The following is a 16950-nucleotide window of genomic DNA, read 5'->3' as shown; positions in this document are numbered from 1 at the left end:
TCATCACAACCACATTTCCTCAGGTTGCTTACAAATGTGAGGCAATGTCAAAAGTCATGCTAAAGTCAAGATATCTGGTATTAGTTCCTTATTTCTTGTCCACAGGGCTAGTTACCTTGTCATACAACAAAACAGACTAAATTTAACAAAATCTACTTTTGGTAATTTTAAGTTGATCATTACTTGACTCCTTGTTTCCATTTTGATGTTTACAAACAGTTGATCTGATTACCCACTCAAGCAATTTTCAGTGAATTAAGGTTAAGTTGTTTGGGCTATAATTTTCTTTTTTAATTCCTTCCTGTCATCATCCCTTTTTTAAAGACTGGCAAAATGTTTGCCAGTATAAGTCACCTGGAATTGCAGCCCCTTCCAGGAGTTGTGAAAAGGATCCTTATTGCTTTAGTAATTTTTTTGAATATTCTAGAATGCAGTTGAGTTGGCTTAAATGATTTGAAGAGATCCGACAGATTTAGAGATTCTAACCTGTTCTTTTACTTTTCCCTTTATCACAACTGTTAATTGTGCCACACATCACTTCAGAGTTGACCTTTTCATGAGACTGATGCAGAAAAAGGCATTAAACATTTCAGCCTTCTTGGAATCATTTGTTGAGAGCTCTTCCTCTTTTCTATACAGCAGACCAATATTTTTCTTAGTCTTTCTCATCAGTATTGTGCTGATGAATGAGTTCACATCACCCTCGATAACTCTTGCTAATAGCATCACGTTTTGAGAAGCTGGACTTTTTATTCTGTTCTTGTATTTCCATATTATTCCTTTTATTTGTCTTCACTGATCTCATTTTCTATTTCCTGTCCAATTCCTCTTTGTGACTGAACTCAATAACTAACTTAAAATTTAGACACGTTGGTCTTTTATTACAGTTCCTGTCCTCCTTCTACATTTGGATCACTTGAGCCAGCATCATTCATATCTTTTGTCCGAGAAACTGCTAGCCTGCCTTAACTCATTTTTTCTTTACAGAATCACAGAATCAACTAGGTTGGAAGAGACCTCTGGGATCACCGAGTCCAACCTTTGACCTAACACCACTCTGTCAGCTAGACCATGGCACTAAGTGCCACATCTAGTCTTTTCTTAAACACCTCCAGGGATGGTGACTCCACCATCTCCCTGGGTAGCCCATTCCAATGCCTAATAACCCTTTATGTGAAGAAATTTTTAGTTTCAGTTCCTCTGAGATTGCAGACTGCAAATCTCTGAGTTTATTAAAAGTTTTGCTCTTGAAATCCCCTGGTTTTCTGTTCTTCCTCCTTCTCTAAAGAAGAATGAACTCTGCCACTCTGTGGTCACAGAAGTTGCCTTCTACACTTGCATTGAAACTAGGCTAGAGTCAAACCGAGAATGGTTTCCTCTTAAGTTGCTTATATGTTTCAAAAACTTGCTAGAGAACTTGTGCTCATCACCCAGCACATAGATCTGTAAATAGGTAAGTCCCCTATTGTGATCAAGTCATGCCCTGGAGAATCTTGCCAGCTCCTCACAAAAACCTAATCCCAATCTTCTTGAGAGTGTGTAACAGATAAAATTATTTCCTCTACAGACTTCAGAGTGCTTTTAACTACTTACTGATCTCGTTTAAGAGAGAGAGAACCTGTGGCAGAAAAGTTACAGTCAGTGTTGCCAAACAGTGGTGTGCTGATTCAATTCTGCTACTGCCTGGGTGCCCACCTTTAGATTGCTAGGGTGGGATTTATTTCACCTAAATTTCAACACAAATAGCACAAGTATCTACCTTTGCACTTGGCACCTCAGCTGTTTTCTTCCAGTCAGGGAAGAGAAATAGACGCATTAGGACATATTAGTTCATCTGAACTATTTTAGATATCTGTGTAAAATTGGATGACTGGAAGATCACTTGAAGACTCACATTAACAGAAGTAAGAAAATCCGCACAGGAGAACTGACCTGGCCTTTCCCCGCACCTTGTGGTTTACAGCTATGTAGTTTAACCTTGTGTTTTAACCAGGGTCCAAGAGAGAACATGCTAGGTTATCACACCTGTACCTTTTTTAGATCTTGCTTGTAAAAGGATTTCCAGTTTGATTTAATTTTATACTTCCTTTCTATTACATGGTTTGCTTCGTTTGAAGATTTCTACCTTGTTCTGCATATAGCAGAGACTGGTGGCCATCCTGTCATTATAATCGCCATTCTCCTTTTCACATTTTTTCCTACATCTTTGCTTTGTACAGATCTGTCCTATATTATAGAAAGATTTCAGTAAAAGTTATAGTGAACCATTCACTTGAGCATGTAAGTCTTTCAAAGCTGTTCTAGTTTATTAACAGATGCAGTCCTAGGCTGGCAGCAATTACAAGTTAAGTGAGTTGACAAGTACTTGGTAGTCTCTGTAAAGCAAATAAATATCCTCAGTTTACCTGCAACTTCCCTAAAGCATCAGCCTAAGCACCCCTTATTGGCAAACACAGAACAAAGGAGGGTGGGGAGAGATGAAGGATGGGAATGAAAAGTGAAGAGTCTTTTGCTCTAGAGATGCCTTTCCTGAAGCACCCTCCAAAGCCCAACGGAAGGGAATCAGTCTCTCAGAGCACACACGTCTTCTAGGCTCTCAGGACTATCAATGCAGGAGTATTACAATGCATTTTTAAAGATGACCTATAATTAATGAAAGACTTTTTAATATACACTAGACAAAACTTTCTTGTCAAAGTATCAAAATGAGATAGGAAACATTCTTCCCTTTTTTTTTCACTGCCAGCTCCCCGCATGTTAAATAAACCTCCTTGTTCTTTGCTGCCTCTAATTTCATCATTTCTGGCTGCTGTTTCCTCTTGTTGGCATGGGGCAAGCCTTGTTGTTCCTCTTTCTTTTGTAGCTCCACTTTCAAGACATCTATTGAGTGAGATATTTTTAATCTTTAATTAAAATTCTCTTTGCAGTCCTCTTAATGCAAGTGTTACATTATTTTGAAAAAAAATAAACCCTGTTCTGTTCTATCTACACAACAAAGGCCAGCAGGACTGTTTCAATGCCTTCTGAAAAAAACAGCCTCCAAAGCAATCAATGGAACAATTTTTTTTCCATTTTGTTTCTTTGCGTATATCTGTGAAATATCTCAAAGCAAAATCTTCCCTTCTAAATTTCATCTCCTTGTTCAGTGTTACTTACTCAGCCAGATGCACTTTTCACTTTTAAATTATCACCATACAGTTGTTGATACATTAATTACTGCAATGACATTTTTATGAAGCTGTTTCCTGCATGCTATTTCTGCTCATCAGAATTCCTAGTTTTCTGCACTGAAACTATGAGATCTTTGACTATTTTGTCATCGTGGAAACTAATTATCATTTTTAAAGTACACCAAAAGGGAAAGGACAGCAGACATGACATTCAGTAACCTGTATTCCACCTTTCAGGGTACAAGTGGAATGTGCTCGTCAAGTCAGAGACTGCGGGATGTGGTAGATTCAAAGGGAAAGAGAGAATGAATGTCACACTAGCTCAAGCAGTCATGACCTGCATTGGTATTTGGGGTATTCCTACCCTTCTGGTCACTCTACAATAGAAGAAAACAGGGAAACCACCAAGTTACCTTCAACAGAGCTTGTTGGAACTAAATGTTTTATTTCTAATTGTTTATCTGAAAGAGAATCCAGACAGCCTGGTGCAATCTTTGTGCTTCCACTGATGAGTATGGCAAGATGACAAAAAGTACTTTATATTCAGGAAAGGACTCAGAGGCTTAGTGGCTCCAGGAATGTAATCTAGTCCTTGCATGCTCTGGTTCTGTATGTCATACCAGGGAGAAGGCAGGCACCTCAGAAGGGTATCTGAAACAGCCCCTGTGCTGAACAAGGAGTTTTTCATAGGAAGGTCACAGAATCACAGAATCTATCAGGTTGGAAGAGACCTCTGGGATCATTGAGTCCAACCATTGCTCTGACACCACCATGTCAACTAGACCATGGCACTAAGTGCCATGTCCAGTCTTTTCTTAAACACATCCAGAGATGGTGACTCCACCACCTCCCTGGGCAGCCCGTTCCAATGTCTAATGACCCTTTCTGAAAAGAAATGCTTCCTAATGTCCAACCTGAACCTCCCCTGGCCAAGCTTGAGGCTATGTCCTCTTGTCCTATCGCTAGTTGCCTGGGAGAAGAGGCCGACTCCCACTCCACTAAAACCTCTCTTCAGGTAGTTGTAGACTGCAATAAGGTCACCTCTGAGCCTCCCCTTCTCCAGGCTAAACAGGTCTCTATCACTGAGAGCAGTCTTGGTGAAAAGCATCTTGGTATCAGTAAAGGATCCACAAAAATGAAAATTATATACACACCGTCCTCCACCAAATGTAGCCTTCAGCAAGAACAGCCAGAATGTGAGAGCTGCGGTCAAAGCAGGGAACCAAAACCCAGTTCCCCTTCTTGTGGCAGGATTTAATCACTATGTTTTTATTCAACAGCCACACGCCACTGTTTTTAAGGAAAAGAGGGATGTCTTTAAAATAAAATGTATAGGGCATTGCATTCAGGACAGGATTCAGGGTCTGATGGTGTCTTCTAAAGTTCACGATCAGGCAACTGACACTCAGGGACAAGAACGACAGTACACTTTAGGGGCATAAAAATGAGCTTAACTTCTCTGAGTCAAAAAATAGTTCTATTCTCACTGTTAAGCTGGATAAAGTGAAGCAGAGAGATGACACTTACGCTTTATTAATGAATGAGGGGCACAGCTAGGAGCATAACTAAAAGCACTGACTTGTACTGCTTTCTTCTAAAAGGTAGGACACACTTGCCACATATGCACAACTTTCTCGAAGTGTCGGCTCACCAAGAAGAAAGAGAAGACCAGAATCTATGATTAGAAAAATCCAGAAAGTGAATGAATCTATGAAAAAGAAAACAGTAGCTCCTGTGAGCTTATCGCATTGTCCCACCTGGGATTACGGAGCCCTGGTTATGGCTCAGTGGCTAAAGCAAGTAGTTTTGAATTATTAGGGCTGCTTGCAGCATAAACAATATTTAAAGAAGAAAAATGTTAGCTCGGAGAACAACACACCTTGTGCTGTAGAAGTTCAAATAGCTCAGGCATGGTACGGTTAGGTGACGATGCAACATTTGGTCTCTGTGACACCAGGAGTAAGCTTGGCCCTTGGCCCCAGGTGGAGCATTTGGTGCCACTGCCACCCTTTGTTAACTCTACATATGGTAAAGACATGGTGATCTCAAGGCTACCAGCAGTAGCCCAGCTCTCTGGTTTTAACGACCTTGGCTTGCTGGGCATTATCCCCCCCCCCCCCGCCTTTTTTTTTTTGCACAGCTGTAACTCCACGTAGTAGTAGGTACTGCAGTTACACAGGTGAAAATGAGGAAACAGGCACTTTCTCTGACATTGATCAGCTCTCCCACCTTCGCTCCACGACAGACTGCTGTAACATGGACAGTGTGGCTGTCTCACCCCATGCAGATTTCCCTGTTAGTAAATGATGCTCCCATCAGCAACCCTCCCTCGGCGGCTTAAAGATGCTGTGACTCCTTCTGCCCCTGCTGTGCAATATGCTGTGTGGTTGCTCATCACTCTCTACGGTAAAAATCTCACCCTTCGCTCCAGGAAATTTTACTTCTTGGGCCTCAGGTAATGCATCAGTGGACAAATCTCTTTTCTCACTTTGCACCAAGACTTTACACCTCCATCCCAACATGCTGCAGCTTCTTGCAGAGAGGAAGGATGCAAATTTTGACAAGTTTTCCAGAATGTACTTCGTTTTGTGAACATGATATAATTTCCTCCTTTGCCTCACTGCTTACGAACAGTTCACACAGAAAAGACAAGAGGCAACAGGCACAAAGTGAAATACAGGAAATGCCATGTGAGTGGGAGGAAAAAAACCACTTTTACTGTAAGGGTGTTCAAACACTGGCACAGGTTGGCCTGAGAGCTTGTGGAGTCTTCATCCATGGAGATATCCAAACCCCAACAGCACGCAGCCCTGAGCAGCTGGCTGTAGCTGACCCTGCTTGGAATGTGGGGGTTGGATTCGACGATCTCTAGAGATCCCCTCCAACCTCCACAAGCCTGTGAAAAGGGCAGCCGTATCATATGTCGGTTTGAGGAGTTGCTTCAGGCTATGCCTTTATGACAAGATAGATTTTATTCCATTTACAGTTAAAATAAATAGGTTTTAATCAAGATCATAATACAGGCTGGGGTGGGCATAGGTGGCTTTTTAAAAAAACAAAAAAGAAACAAAGTCACAGAATCACAGAATCACAGAATGTTAGGGATTGGAAGGGACCTCGAAAGATCATCTAGTCCAATCCCCCTGCCGGAGCAGGATTGCCTAGACCATATCACACAGGAACGCGTCCAGGCGGGTTTTGAATGTCTCCAGAGAAGGAGACTCCACAACCTCTCTGGGCAGCCTGTTCCAGTGTTCAGTCACCCTTACAGTCCTTTCAGTTTTCTTAAGTTATTCAAAGAAAAACAGCTGTACATGAAATAAGTATGTCTTGATGCACGATAAATTCTTCATTTGATGCAGCTGAAGTCAGTAACAGTTTTTGTCCAATGGCTTCATCGAGTAGAGGTGGATCTAGATGCTGCAGATATCCCAGTATGCTAACTCTCTGTATTGCTCAAGGGTAGTAGTGTCCACCTATTTCCAGTGGAATTGAGGGTGCCCAGGTGACTGTCATAAAAGATAAGTAGCGATCCAATGTGTACATCTTCAAACATATGGGCAGCAGCTCCCTACTTCTTGGAGGCACTACTGTCCCAAGGTACCACAAAGGGCCCCAGGTATCAGAGTGCCTGCTGATGATTGTGACCTTACAGTCTAATGCTGCTGAACACCCAGAGCCTACCAAATGCTGTACCCCCTGTATAAAACACACAAACATTCACTGGAGTGCTAATTGGGACTTAGATCTTGGTTTATTTTCTGTTCTGCAGAATATTTTATTAGTCTATGCAAAGTGGAAGAGTTTCAACAGAAAACACTGAGAGTCCTGGCTTAAAATTATTCCCCAGACTGGTGGTCAGGGCACTCTGCTGAGACATGGGGATGTTGCTTCAAGTCCTTGCTGAGAAAGAAGTACTACTACCACTCGACTGTTAGGCAAAAGGGACATTACATTATGTGACAAAGGGCTGATCAGAAACCAAAGTGGGCTTTATGGAGGAGCCCACTACACACATGTGGGCTCCTCCCTGGGGGTTAGAGTTAGGCATCTGCCTTCATGGGACGGAGAGGCTTCGACCCCGTCTTCTTCCTTGGGATCACCTCCTGACTAGTCTAGGTAGTCTCCCAGCTGGGCAGGTATTTGTGGTTACCTTCTTACATTTCTAATGCTTCGACTTACTGTATAGGTAACCTCACACTAAGCAAAAGACACATCCAAATTAGGAGTTACAGGCTGAGCACTGATAGGAATAAACCCTTTTATGGAACAAACTCTAAATTACTAAACTGAGAAAAGACAAATTACAAACTGAGAAAAGACAAATAGTCCAGCCCTGTTTAGCTATGTATTTTCTTGACAAATGAAAATAGGCTGGTTATATATAGTTTCGACCTCTTGACTCGATGCACTGCTATCGTGCTCCGATATCTATGTGACAAACTTTTTCTGTGAATCTTAATTAAAAAGACAGTATTATTCCCTTAGATATTGCAAAACTCTCTTCTTTCCTCTGAAAGCCAAAAAATACATGATGGTATTTTCTTCTAGCTAAAGTACACAAAGCAGTTGATGCTACAAGTATAGCTTGAGTGATGCTTCAGCAGTATATCAAAGTGGCTAGGTTCACCTTATTTACTGCAAAATAAATAAATTTACTCTGGTGGTGTAGCAAAATAATTTCCACTATGCTAAAGATTAGAAAAATAACATAAAGTTTACAAAAGAAATAAAAGTTGATTGCTTTTACAACAATTTACCTGCTAAATCAAAAGCTTCTATAGCAGCACACAGTACTGAGTGTAGAAGGTTAGCTGATAGTAGGAGTATGCCATAAAAGCACCTATTCCTGAAAAAGTGCTTTTAACTGAAGGCACCAAATTTTATTTAGCTGTAAAAATGTATAGAGCCACCAGAAGTATAAACTGAAAAACACATGAAATAATCCTTCCACTTTCCTCGGTACTAGCAAGGTCACAGCTGGAGTAATACATTAATTTTGGGGCACTGGACTGAGGCATGAAAGAAGATGTGGACCATTTGGAAAGGGCTGAGAAGAGAGCAAAAATATTGATTTGAGTTGTGTAAAACAAAATCTATTGTTAGGACCCCAACATGGTTGATAAAAATGAGTGTGTGGTTGCGGAGCCTGCAGGAGAATGCTCCTGCATGACACAGCTGAGGGGATCTGGCCAAAGCACAACAGTCTTGTGAAGGTCTGGAGAGCCCAGCCACAGCAGAAGCTAAGATAAAGAGCTGAAATGCGCAATTGATCTCACAAAGCAGCAATGCTCCTGAGAAGATTAAGAAGGAGCGATGCCATTCATGTGATTGAAAGAGTGCAATGTCACTGATGGGATTAAGAAAGAATGATGCAATCAATAAAACACACTGAGAAAGTGGCACCATTGATAAGACTGAGAAGGAGTAATGTCAGGTCAAAAGAAGGGACAGGATGTAAATCGCCAAAGTCTACAGACCAGACACAACCTGAAGGAAAAAGTGTTCTCGGGGACATTTTCTGCAGAAACATTGATGGAGCTCTAAATCGCGGGCAATGGAAATTGGCAAGCCAGAGAAATTACCAGAAAGTGTGAGCAGGTAAGTGGATGCTTGTGTTTGCAAGCAGCTATAGTTAATAAGACCACAGATACCCTTCTCTCCCTAACAATCTCATTTATATAAGATAAATATTAATATTAAAAACCACTGGCATTGGTTAATACCTGTGAGAAGTAACTGTATCATTGCAAAGGGGAGTTACAGCATTGTGGCTTTCTGAACTGAGAGAAGACTGAAGGCACACATGAGAAGGGTCTTTGAGTACCTAAGAGGCCATTCTCTGGGTATGAAGGATGGTAAGACAAAAATAATGCAAGTCACTGAACTGCAGGAAGGTAGACATCAGGAAAACCTTTTTTTCTGGTGAGGATAATAATGCACAAGGCTGGATTCCTTGTGGAAGTTGTGGGGTCTCCAACAGTTCAAGTTCGAAACGGCAGCTTGGACAGACATCTGTCAGGAAAAAGAAAGTTGCACATAACTGACCTCCTCTAGGAACAGAGGTGGACCAGGTGGGCTTTGGAGATCTGGTCCCAGCTCTCTTTACTACGATTTTATGGCTGTAGCAAAGGTTAGCATCAACACTGTATTTCGATCATACAAGAAGCACACCTTAAGGGAGATGCTACAATGGCAAATAAACTACAGCAGTTTGCAAAAATTGGCTTAATGTTATAAGTTACTTTAAATTACCAGTTCAGCAGAACATTTAAGCATATTTCTTGGGTCTTACAGACTTAAGGTCTAAGGACACAAAACACCCAAATCTTGATGCCCCGAGGAAATATAAAACCAGCCCGATGACATCTTTCACAAAAAAATTAACTCCAGACCTAAGAAACTCAGTATTAGGGAGGGGTTGAGCAGAACCACTGGAAAGCGTCAGGTATTCTACAAAGGGCAGGACAGCACAAATTCTCACACATCCCACATAAAGCAAGGTGTCTCAAAACTCTTCAGAGAACAAGTGTTAATGGAGATTTCCTGAAGAATTGCTGTTGGTAATTAAACAATCATTCCTCAGTGTGTGTTTCACACGTGGAGGGAGACTGATGTGAACTGGAGATACCATCACTAGGATTTAGTGACTCCATTTGTCATAGTGGTAAATGCACACAAGATTGCCTGTCGTTAAAGCAAGCTCCGTTTCTCCGGGGCTTTCAGCTGTCCGCCGTCGCCTGAACGAAGCCTTTCTGCTGACACCCATGGGCTCTCTGGGGTGCTTATGTCAGTTCCTGGTGCTGTCCCTTTTCATCTTAACGTACTCTCGTCAGCCCCCCGGAATTTCTGCTCAATATCACCTTCCCCCGAAGGCTCCTTCAACCTCTATAAGCTTGAGTTTGTTCACAAACGACAGAACCAGCCCCCCCCCGACTTGTTGATTCTGCTTCCGAAAGCCAGAAGAGCAAAAAGTCGAGTGGTCTGAAACCCAGCCTAAGTTGTTCACTTTGCAGCTGGGCACTACAAAAACTATTTTACCGTTCTTGTTAAGACAAGACTAGATCCTCAGAAAGGTCCCTTCTGAGCTTACAGCCTCCAGATCTACACCCACCTCCAGATCTAAGATTTGCTATAATAAGATTTCCCACAATTTAAAGACATACAGCGTTTGTTTAAAGCTTTCAGCTTTGGGTGCGACTGTGCTCTCACACAGTCTGCCACCGCCTGCCGAGGCCAGGTTCCTCCGTGCAGGCAAACGGAACTCCCGGGGAGAAGTCGGGCAGCCGCTGTGTCTGCCCGTCCCGAGCACCGCGTCCGTGGAGCCCGCAGCCAGCCGGGCCCCGGCCCTTGGGCTTCCAAGCGCTTCTGGGGCGCTGAATAGGCGAGCGCTTCCCGCAAGCGTGGTGGTTCCCGCGGCAGCGCCTCTTTGACAGGAGGAGAGGAAAAAAAGGAGCAGCGAGGAGACAGGACCGTGCCCGGCACCGGCACGAAGCCCGCTGTAAGCCCGGGGAGCTGGGGAGGAGAGAGGGGGCTGCGCACCCCCGGCCGCCCTCGCCCCGCCGCCGCCCCCGCCCCCGCCCGTCCCTCCGCGGCCGCCGGCGGGTCCCGCCGCTCACCGATAGTGGAAACGACGGTGCCCACAAAGTAGAAAGCGCCGGTGAAATCCCATCGGGGCCGAATGTCGTCGACGCGGATGCCGGCCACGCTGGCCGCCTCGTACTCCCGGAGAAAGTGGCGGAGCTCGGCGCGGCTGAGGTTGTGGCGGCGGGTGAAGTTCTCCAGCCTCTCCTCCCAGCGCTCCTTGGCCTCCTGCTCCGTGGGCAGCTCGATGGCCGAGAAGACGGCGGCGCCGCACAGCATGTACAGCACGATCAGCACCGCCAGCAGGAGGAACCGCGCGTTGTCCGCGTTCAGGCGACCCGCGCTGGAGCAGCAGCCGCCGCGACACGCCATCCTCCGCCCCGCGGGACCGGGCTGCCGCGCCGACACGCTACATCGGGGACCTCCCGCCGCCGCCGCCGCCGGGCATCACGGCGCCGCCCGCCAGGCGTGCGCGGGGCCGCGGCCACAGAGCTCAGGGCGCTGCGGAGCCCGGCGGCGGCGAGCGGTGCTCCCGGGAGCCAGCCGGCACCTCCGCCCCGCGGGCAGGGAGCTGCCCAGCACGGCCCCGCGGCGGACGGGCTTCGGGCTGCGGTGCATCCTGCGGGCGAGGGAACCGCCCGTCCCGTCCCGTCGCGTCCCGTCGCGTCCCGCAGAGCCCCTCAGCCCCGCCGCGCCCCGGCCCCGCGCCGGGCTGCCGGCTCCACCAGTTTCATATCCCCTTCCTTCCCCCGCCCCGAGCACGTCGGAGCGGGGCGCAGGGACAGGCACCGCCAGGCGCCTCCTGCCTGCTGGGCGGGGGGCGAGGCGGGACCGGCGGCAGCTCGCCCCACCGCCCTCCCCCGCCGCCGCGGGGCACCTCCGCCCGCGGACCGCTGCCCCAAGGCTGCCCGCGCCATGGCCACCGAGGAGCCGCGGGCCGGGCCGGGCCCCTGAGGGAAGGTCCTCTCAGCAGAGGCGCGGCCGCCGCCCTCGAGGTTGTCCCCGGTGCTCCGGGCCGGCACCTGGCAGGGCGGGCCGCCGGAGGGCGGCTGCCCCGCGGCCTCCACCCCTCGGCGGGGTGGGGGGCGGCTCCCCCTCAGCCCCGCGGCCTTTCCGGGCGCTGCGGGCTGCCGTCCGCCCCGTCCTCGGCCCAGCCCCGGGCCGTGGGGCTAAGGAGCGCCGTACCGCCCGGGGAGACGGCGGCTCTGACAGAGACCCGCGGTAAAAATCTACAGTCCATGATATGCCCCTGCCATCAGAGCAAGAGAAATTACTGCCTTTTGCCAAAAGAGGGCACCTCGTTCGCTACAGGTCTGGCTACTGATTCCCTACTCGGCAAGTTCTTACATCTCCATCCTCCAACACTGGGCAGTCGAAGGGAAATTGTGTGTGGAAGGCAGAGGCAGCTCTCCAACTGCAGTGTGGTTTAAAAATGCGTTATTTTCAGGGTCAAAGAGCTCTCGATCCAAACCTTCTGGAAAAATCATTGTTACTATAAAAAGTAAAAGCTAAACTCAGCAATATCTGGCAATTACTACAGAGCTGAACTCCACTTTAAAATAATTGGGGGCTAGAATTCATCTCTGTAAAACACATTAGTATATAAACACTCTTTCTTTCCAGAGAGAGGCAACCTACATATATTTTATTTTAGAAAGCAGGTTAATGAGGTATTACTACAACATCTACTTTTTTTTCCATTTTCTATTAACTATGTTGCAGTTAAAATGCAATGGGAACGAACACTAAGGTCTTCGTAATTAGAAATCTCCCTTAACGGTGGATAATCATACACTCAGTGTAAGAGTCATTGATGGTCTCACAGCCTGAGGTGTATTTGGGTACTGGTGTGAGCCCCAGGGGCTGGTGTTCGAGAGAGGATCACCAGGTGCGTGGCAGAGAATCTGCTTGGTCAGCAGGCACAGAGAGAAGCCAAGTCCTTTTCCCACGTTGCACAGTAAACCAAAGCTGAGGATGAATGGGACTCATGCTTCCTCTTTGTTTTTTCCTGTTTGTTGTTATTCATAAGTGATACATAACACATCATGTTTCAGGATTTTATTCCCTCTTCATCAATCTTCAGCATAGACTGACATATGGCAATTAAAATTAGCAGCAAAGCTGACAGACATTAAACAGCCAAAAAAAGAGGCAGACGAGATGCCACTCAAACTAACCAGGCTCTGTGCCAAGTGCTGAACGTAACTATATGCTTCCATAAAAAGTGCTGGTGTATCTTTAAAATTATTGATAGTTCCTATTAGAGGAAAAAAAAACCCTGTATTTCCCTGCTTTGCCAGTTCTTGCCAGCCAGAAAGAAGGTGGATCTCAGTCAGTGCTCACCCAGACAGTAGAGGCAGCAGAGCTGACGGAGCACCCTCACCGTGCACTGAAGTCTCCGTCCATCGAAATTGTCCTTGGGTGGCTTGGATTAGCCCAGGGGGGACAGAGCCTTTAACTGCTTGCAACTGCGGCGTCAATGTGGTTGCCCAAAGGAATGTGAGGAACAATCACATTATCCAAAGAGTTATCCAAGGAAAATTATCTAAGGATATTGAGTTCGTGCTATTATTTATGTATTATTTTGTTAGTGAGGAACAGTTATTTTTGCGTTGGCCTTGGGTGTAGAGGGAGCATTACATTAATGCAGGCACAAATATCTGGCAGGTTTTGGAAGACAATGAAGTTTACTGCTGTCACTGGGCATCAAAAATTGCAAATTCCCTTAATTTGTCAAATCTGATCTTCACCAAACTAAAACACTATAAAAGACGTGCAGTGATTCAATCTCTTGAGAAAGCAGCTTTTTAAGGACATGCTCCCTATTAAGGGATCGAGCAAGTGTGAGTTGATATTGACTGGAATCTTGAAGTGGAAAATGAAAAGATGGCTGACAAATATCACAGGTGTGGCACCTTTTATTGTTTTAAGCTCCTTTTCTTCCTTTACTTCCCCTGTTTTAATTAAGGTACTTATTCTAAAGAATTCTTTCTTCTGAAAAAGGCCACTATTCCCATTGCTCTTGGGTAGATAGCTGGAAAAACTTGTGTGGAGAGCAAGAACAGTGTAATGATGCAGTTGCCCATTCAGAGCATTGAAGCAAGGCTGAATAAAGAAATGCAGTGTGTTCACTGGCATAAGGAAAAAAAAAGTTATCTTTTAGTTTCAGGTTAAAAAATGGTTAAACATGTTGCTGACATTTAAATTAGCCCCCAATTGAAATTAACATCATGTGAGCCCGAACACTGAATGCATTGCCATTAACCTCAGTACAGTCGCTTGCGGCATCTTTATCAGGAAACCTGCTATGTTTGCCCTACCGCTCAGCAGCACAAACACGCAGCTCCTTCGTGTCCATGTGTGCAGGTATTTAGTGACAAAAAGATTGGTGGTGGTGAGGCTTAGCGTGATTTAAATGATAGAAAAAAAATCAGTGTATTTACTAGTTCTATTGACAACGTTAAATGATAACCCTGTGATTAAAAAAGCTACAGTCACTGAGTACCGTAGTAATGATTACCAACAGATGTCCAGCCAGAACAGAGCTATTATTAATGCATCAGTAAATTACTTGGAAGACCCACGCAGAGATTTAGTTACTCTATCTCACTGATAGTGTCAGTGCTTTTTAATTAGACATCTCCTTTGGAAGTGATAAGCTGGCACACTTAACCAAAATGCACTGCTTATCTTTGGAGAAGCTATAGGAGAGCCGCAATTTACTCCTGAGCAAATTTTATACATAATGAAACATCTTGGCTAGAGGAGCAAAGAAACCAGCCTTCTATTACTTTTGGTGCTGAACAGAACTTCTTCTGGAACTTAATAACCTTGATGTTAACAAACTAATTTGAAAAAAAAGTCCCAAAACTTCATGAACATGTGACACTTGGGGCATTTAGAATAGCCTAAACTTTTCAACATCCCTGGTGCTTTGCTAAGAGTTTCAAAGAGATTGAATCTCTGGGGGAGTCCTACTGAATGAGAAGTAAGGAATGTCGCTTCTTGCCTTTGTCTAGGGTACTCATCCCTCACAAAGCAGAAGATGCTTAGCAGTAAAGATGACTGAACCTGGCTGTATAAAAGAGCTTTTCAGGAATGAGAAATGTGAAAACTTTTTCTGTGTCTTTCACATCAGTTACTAAAGTGTGGCTGATAAAAATCATCGTATTCCAGTCTTCTTGGGGAAGACAATATTTCATTTATACTTCGAGAATACCCTATAAGAGTATTTTTATTTGAAGATATTTGGAAATTAAATTTTAAAGTTAGGGAAGTGAGGCAGAGAGAGACTGGGCTTAAAAGTCCCTACAAGGGACTCCTCAAGAGCTGTCCTCAAGAACAACTTCCACTTTTGGAAGCCACTTTCTATTTGCATGCTGTTTAACTTCCTGCACATCAACAGGTAAAAAAAGTCAGGTTGACAGCTTAGTTTTCCAAACTGCATAGCAAAGCCCCACAATTCAGAGCAAAGTTTTTTGTTTGTTAATGCTTATCTACACTGGGACTAGAACTGCGTACGGTAGTGATTTGCACATTAAGGGAGAAGAGACACACAAATTAGCTTGGATAAAGTCAGAACGGAGTCAGAAAAAGTTAGTAAAATAATCCAGGAGCCCTCTTGCATTCCTCCATTCTAAACAATGGGAAATACTTTCAACTAAAGGATGAACTTTTTACCCTGATTAATACAACAGGGTTGCAACACCGTGAAAGCACTGCAGCAATATTTAGAAAGCAGTAACTGGGAATTAATTTGAGTAGAGAGAAAATTGTGATAAACGGAGAAGCAGAAAAGCTAGTATATTACAAAAAGAAAAAAATTGCCAAGGATATAGTGTAGATAAACACAGGAACCTATTTCTCTGAACTTTCTCAGCCTCCAGTGCTTTTTGCTATGTTTGTTTCTTTTGCTCGGCAGGATGCCAACTGCAGTTGCTCAAATTAAAAGAAACTCAGAGGTAAGAGAGAGGGAGTGGTGTGACTACTGTCAGTGTTCAGCTAACGTTCTGACATCCTGGGTCACAGGGATTAACTCCAGAGCTGTAAAATGTCAGCAACTTTATTGATCTCAGTAGAATTATCTATAGAATTAGGTAGCAATTTAGCATTATAAAGAACATTACATCTCCATTGTAGCTTTTTCAAATACACACATTGGGTTGCCAGAATATGTCAGAGTGAACATCTATGTATTACATTACTTTATTGATCTCAATATTTAGTTCTTGGTATTGATCTTTATTTATTCATTTTCATTTACCTGGAATTTTGTGTGCTTTTATTTCTGGTACTTTATTTCCATTCGTTTACTGGAAGACAAGCTGCAATATCAAAACCACAGAAAGCCTTAACAGCAGAAAGTACAAAGAATTGACGTGTCACTAGTTCCTGAAAAAAGCACGTTCCTGATGCATTTAGGAAAGTCGCCAAACGAGACAGCTATAACATTGTTGCATGTTTGCGCACCCAGCGTGGAACAATACACGGGGTACCTTTTACGCCTTTTTACCTTCTGTGATGTTGGATTTAATCTCAAGTGCAGTGAAAAGACTCTAGATAGGTCACTGTATCACGGTCTTGAACAAACCAGAACTGGATCATTGCTTTACTGTGTGGCTCCAGTAAGAAACTGCACACTGTTATGCTGCCCTTGACAGAAGATTTAACCTTTTCAGAATCACAAGCGACCACTAAGTTTCCTTCCTCGTCCCAGGAGGGAGTAAACTGGTATTATCCCATCAGGTTAATGGCTACAGCAATGCAGTCCAACATTGAAGTGCTATTGTGAAACCCAATTTCCAGTCGTCCACCTTGCTCTCCCCTTCTGCAGGGTGTATGGCAGCTCTGCAGAGCTTGCTTCTCTCCCATGCTGTGACCCCTCAGATGGATGGTTTATAACACCAGTGTGGGACCTTGTACAGCTCAGGGTTAAGAGTCAGTTGAGCTTTTACAAAACATAACCAATTGCATTAGCCATTAAAACTGGCTAGGGCTTGATCAAATTGTTTTAGCCAGTTAGGCACAGAAAAATGCACTACTTCCTTCTTTACAACCTAATTAGCAGCGCTGCAGAAATGTATGCACATTATTTGCACTAGCATGTATTGATACGCATTAACAATAAATTCTTACACTGTTGTTATAATGGAAAGCACTGAGTTTTGAAGGGGCACCAGAACAGATTCATTCTCAG

At 44.5% G+C, this 16950-nt stretch overlaps 1 protein-coding gene across 1 annotated transcript in view; it reads right to left on the bottom strand.

The window, feature by feature from the left end:
- Positions 1-11126, bottom strand: part of KCNK13 (potassium two pore domain channel subfamily K member 13) — a 76690-nt gene extending 65564 nt beyond the window's left edge. Inside the window, exon 1 of the mRNA XM_068399776.1 lies at positions 10790-11126. Within this exon, the coding sequence (XP_068255877.1) occupies positions 10790-11126 (337 nt within the window). The remainder of the gene's footprint in view (positions 1-10789) is intronic.
- Positions 11127-16950: the final 5824 nt, after the last annotated feature.

Source organism: Nyctibius grandis, chromosome 4, assembly GCF_013368605.1.
Source record: "Nyctibius grandis isolate bNycGra1 chromosome 4, bNycGra1.pri, whole genome shotgun sequence".
Taxonomy (NCBI): domain Eukaryota; kingdom Metazoa; phylum Chordata; class Aves; order Nyctibiiformes; family Nyctibiidae; genus Nyctibius; species Nyctibius grandis.
Note: the sequence above shows the minus strand (reverse complement) of the source record. Positions and strands in the feature narration are given on the sequence as shown.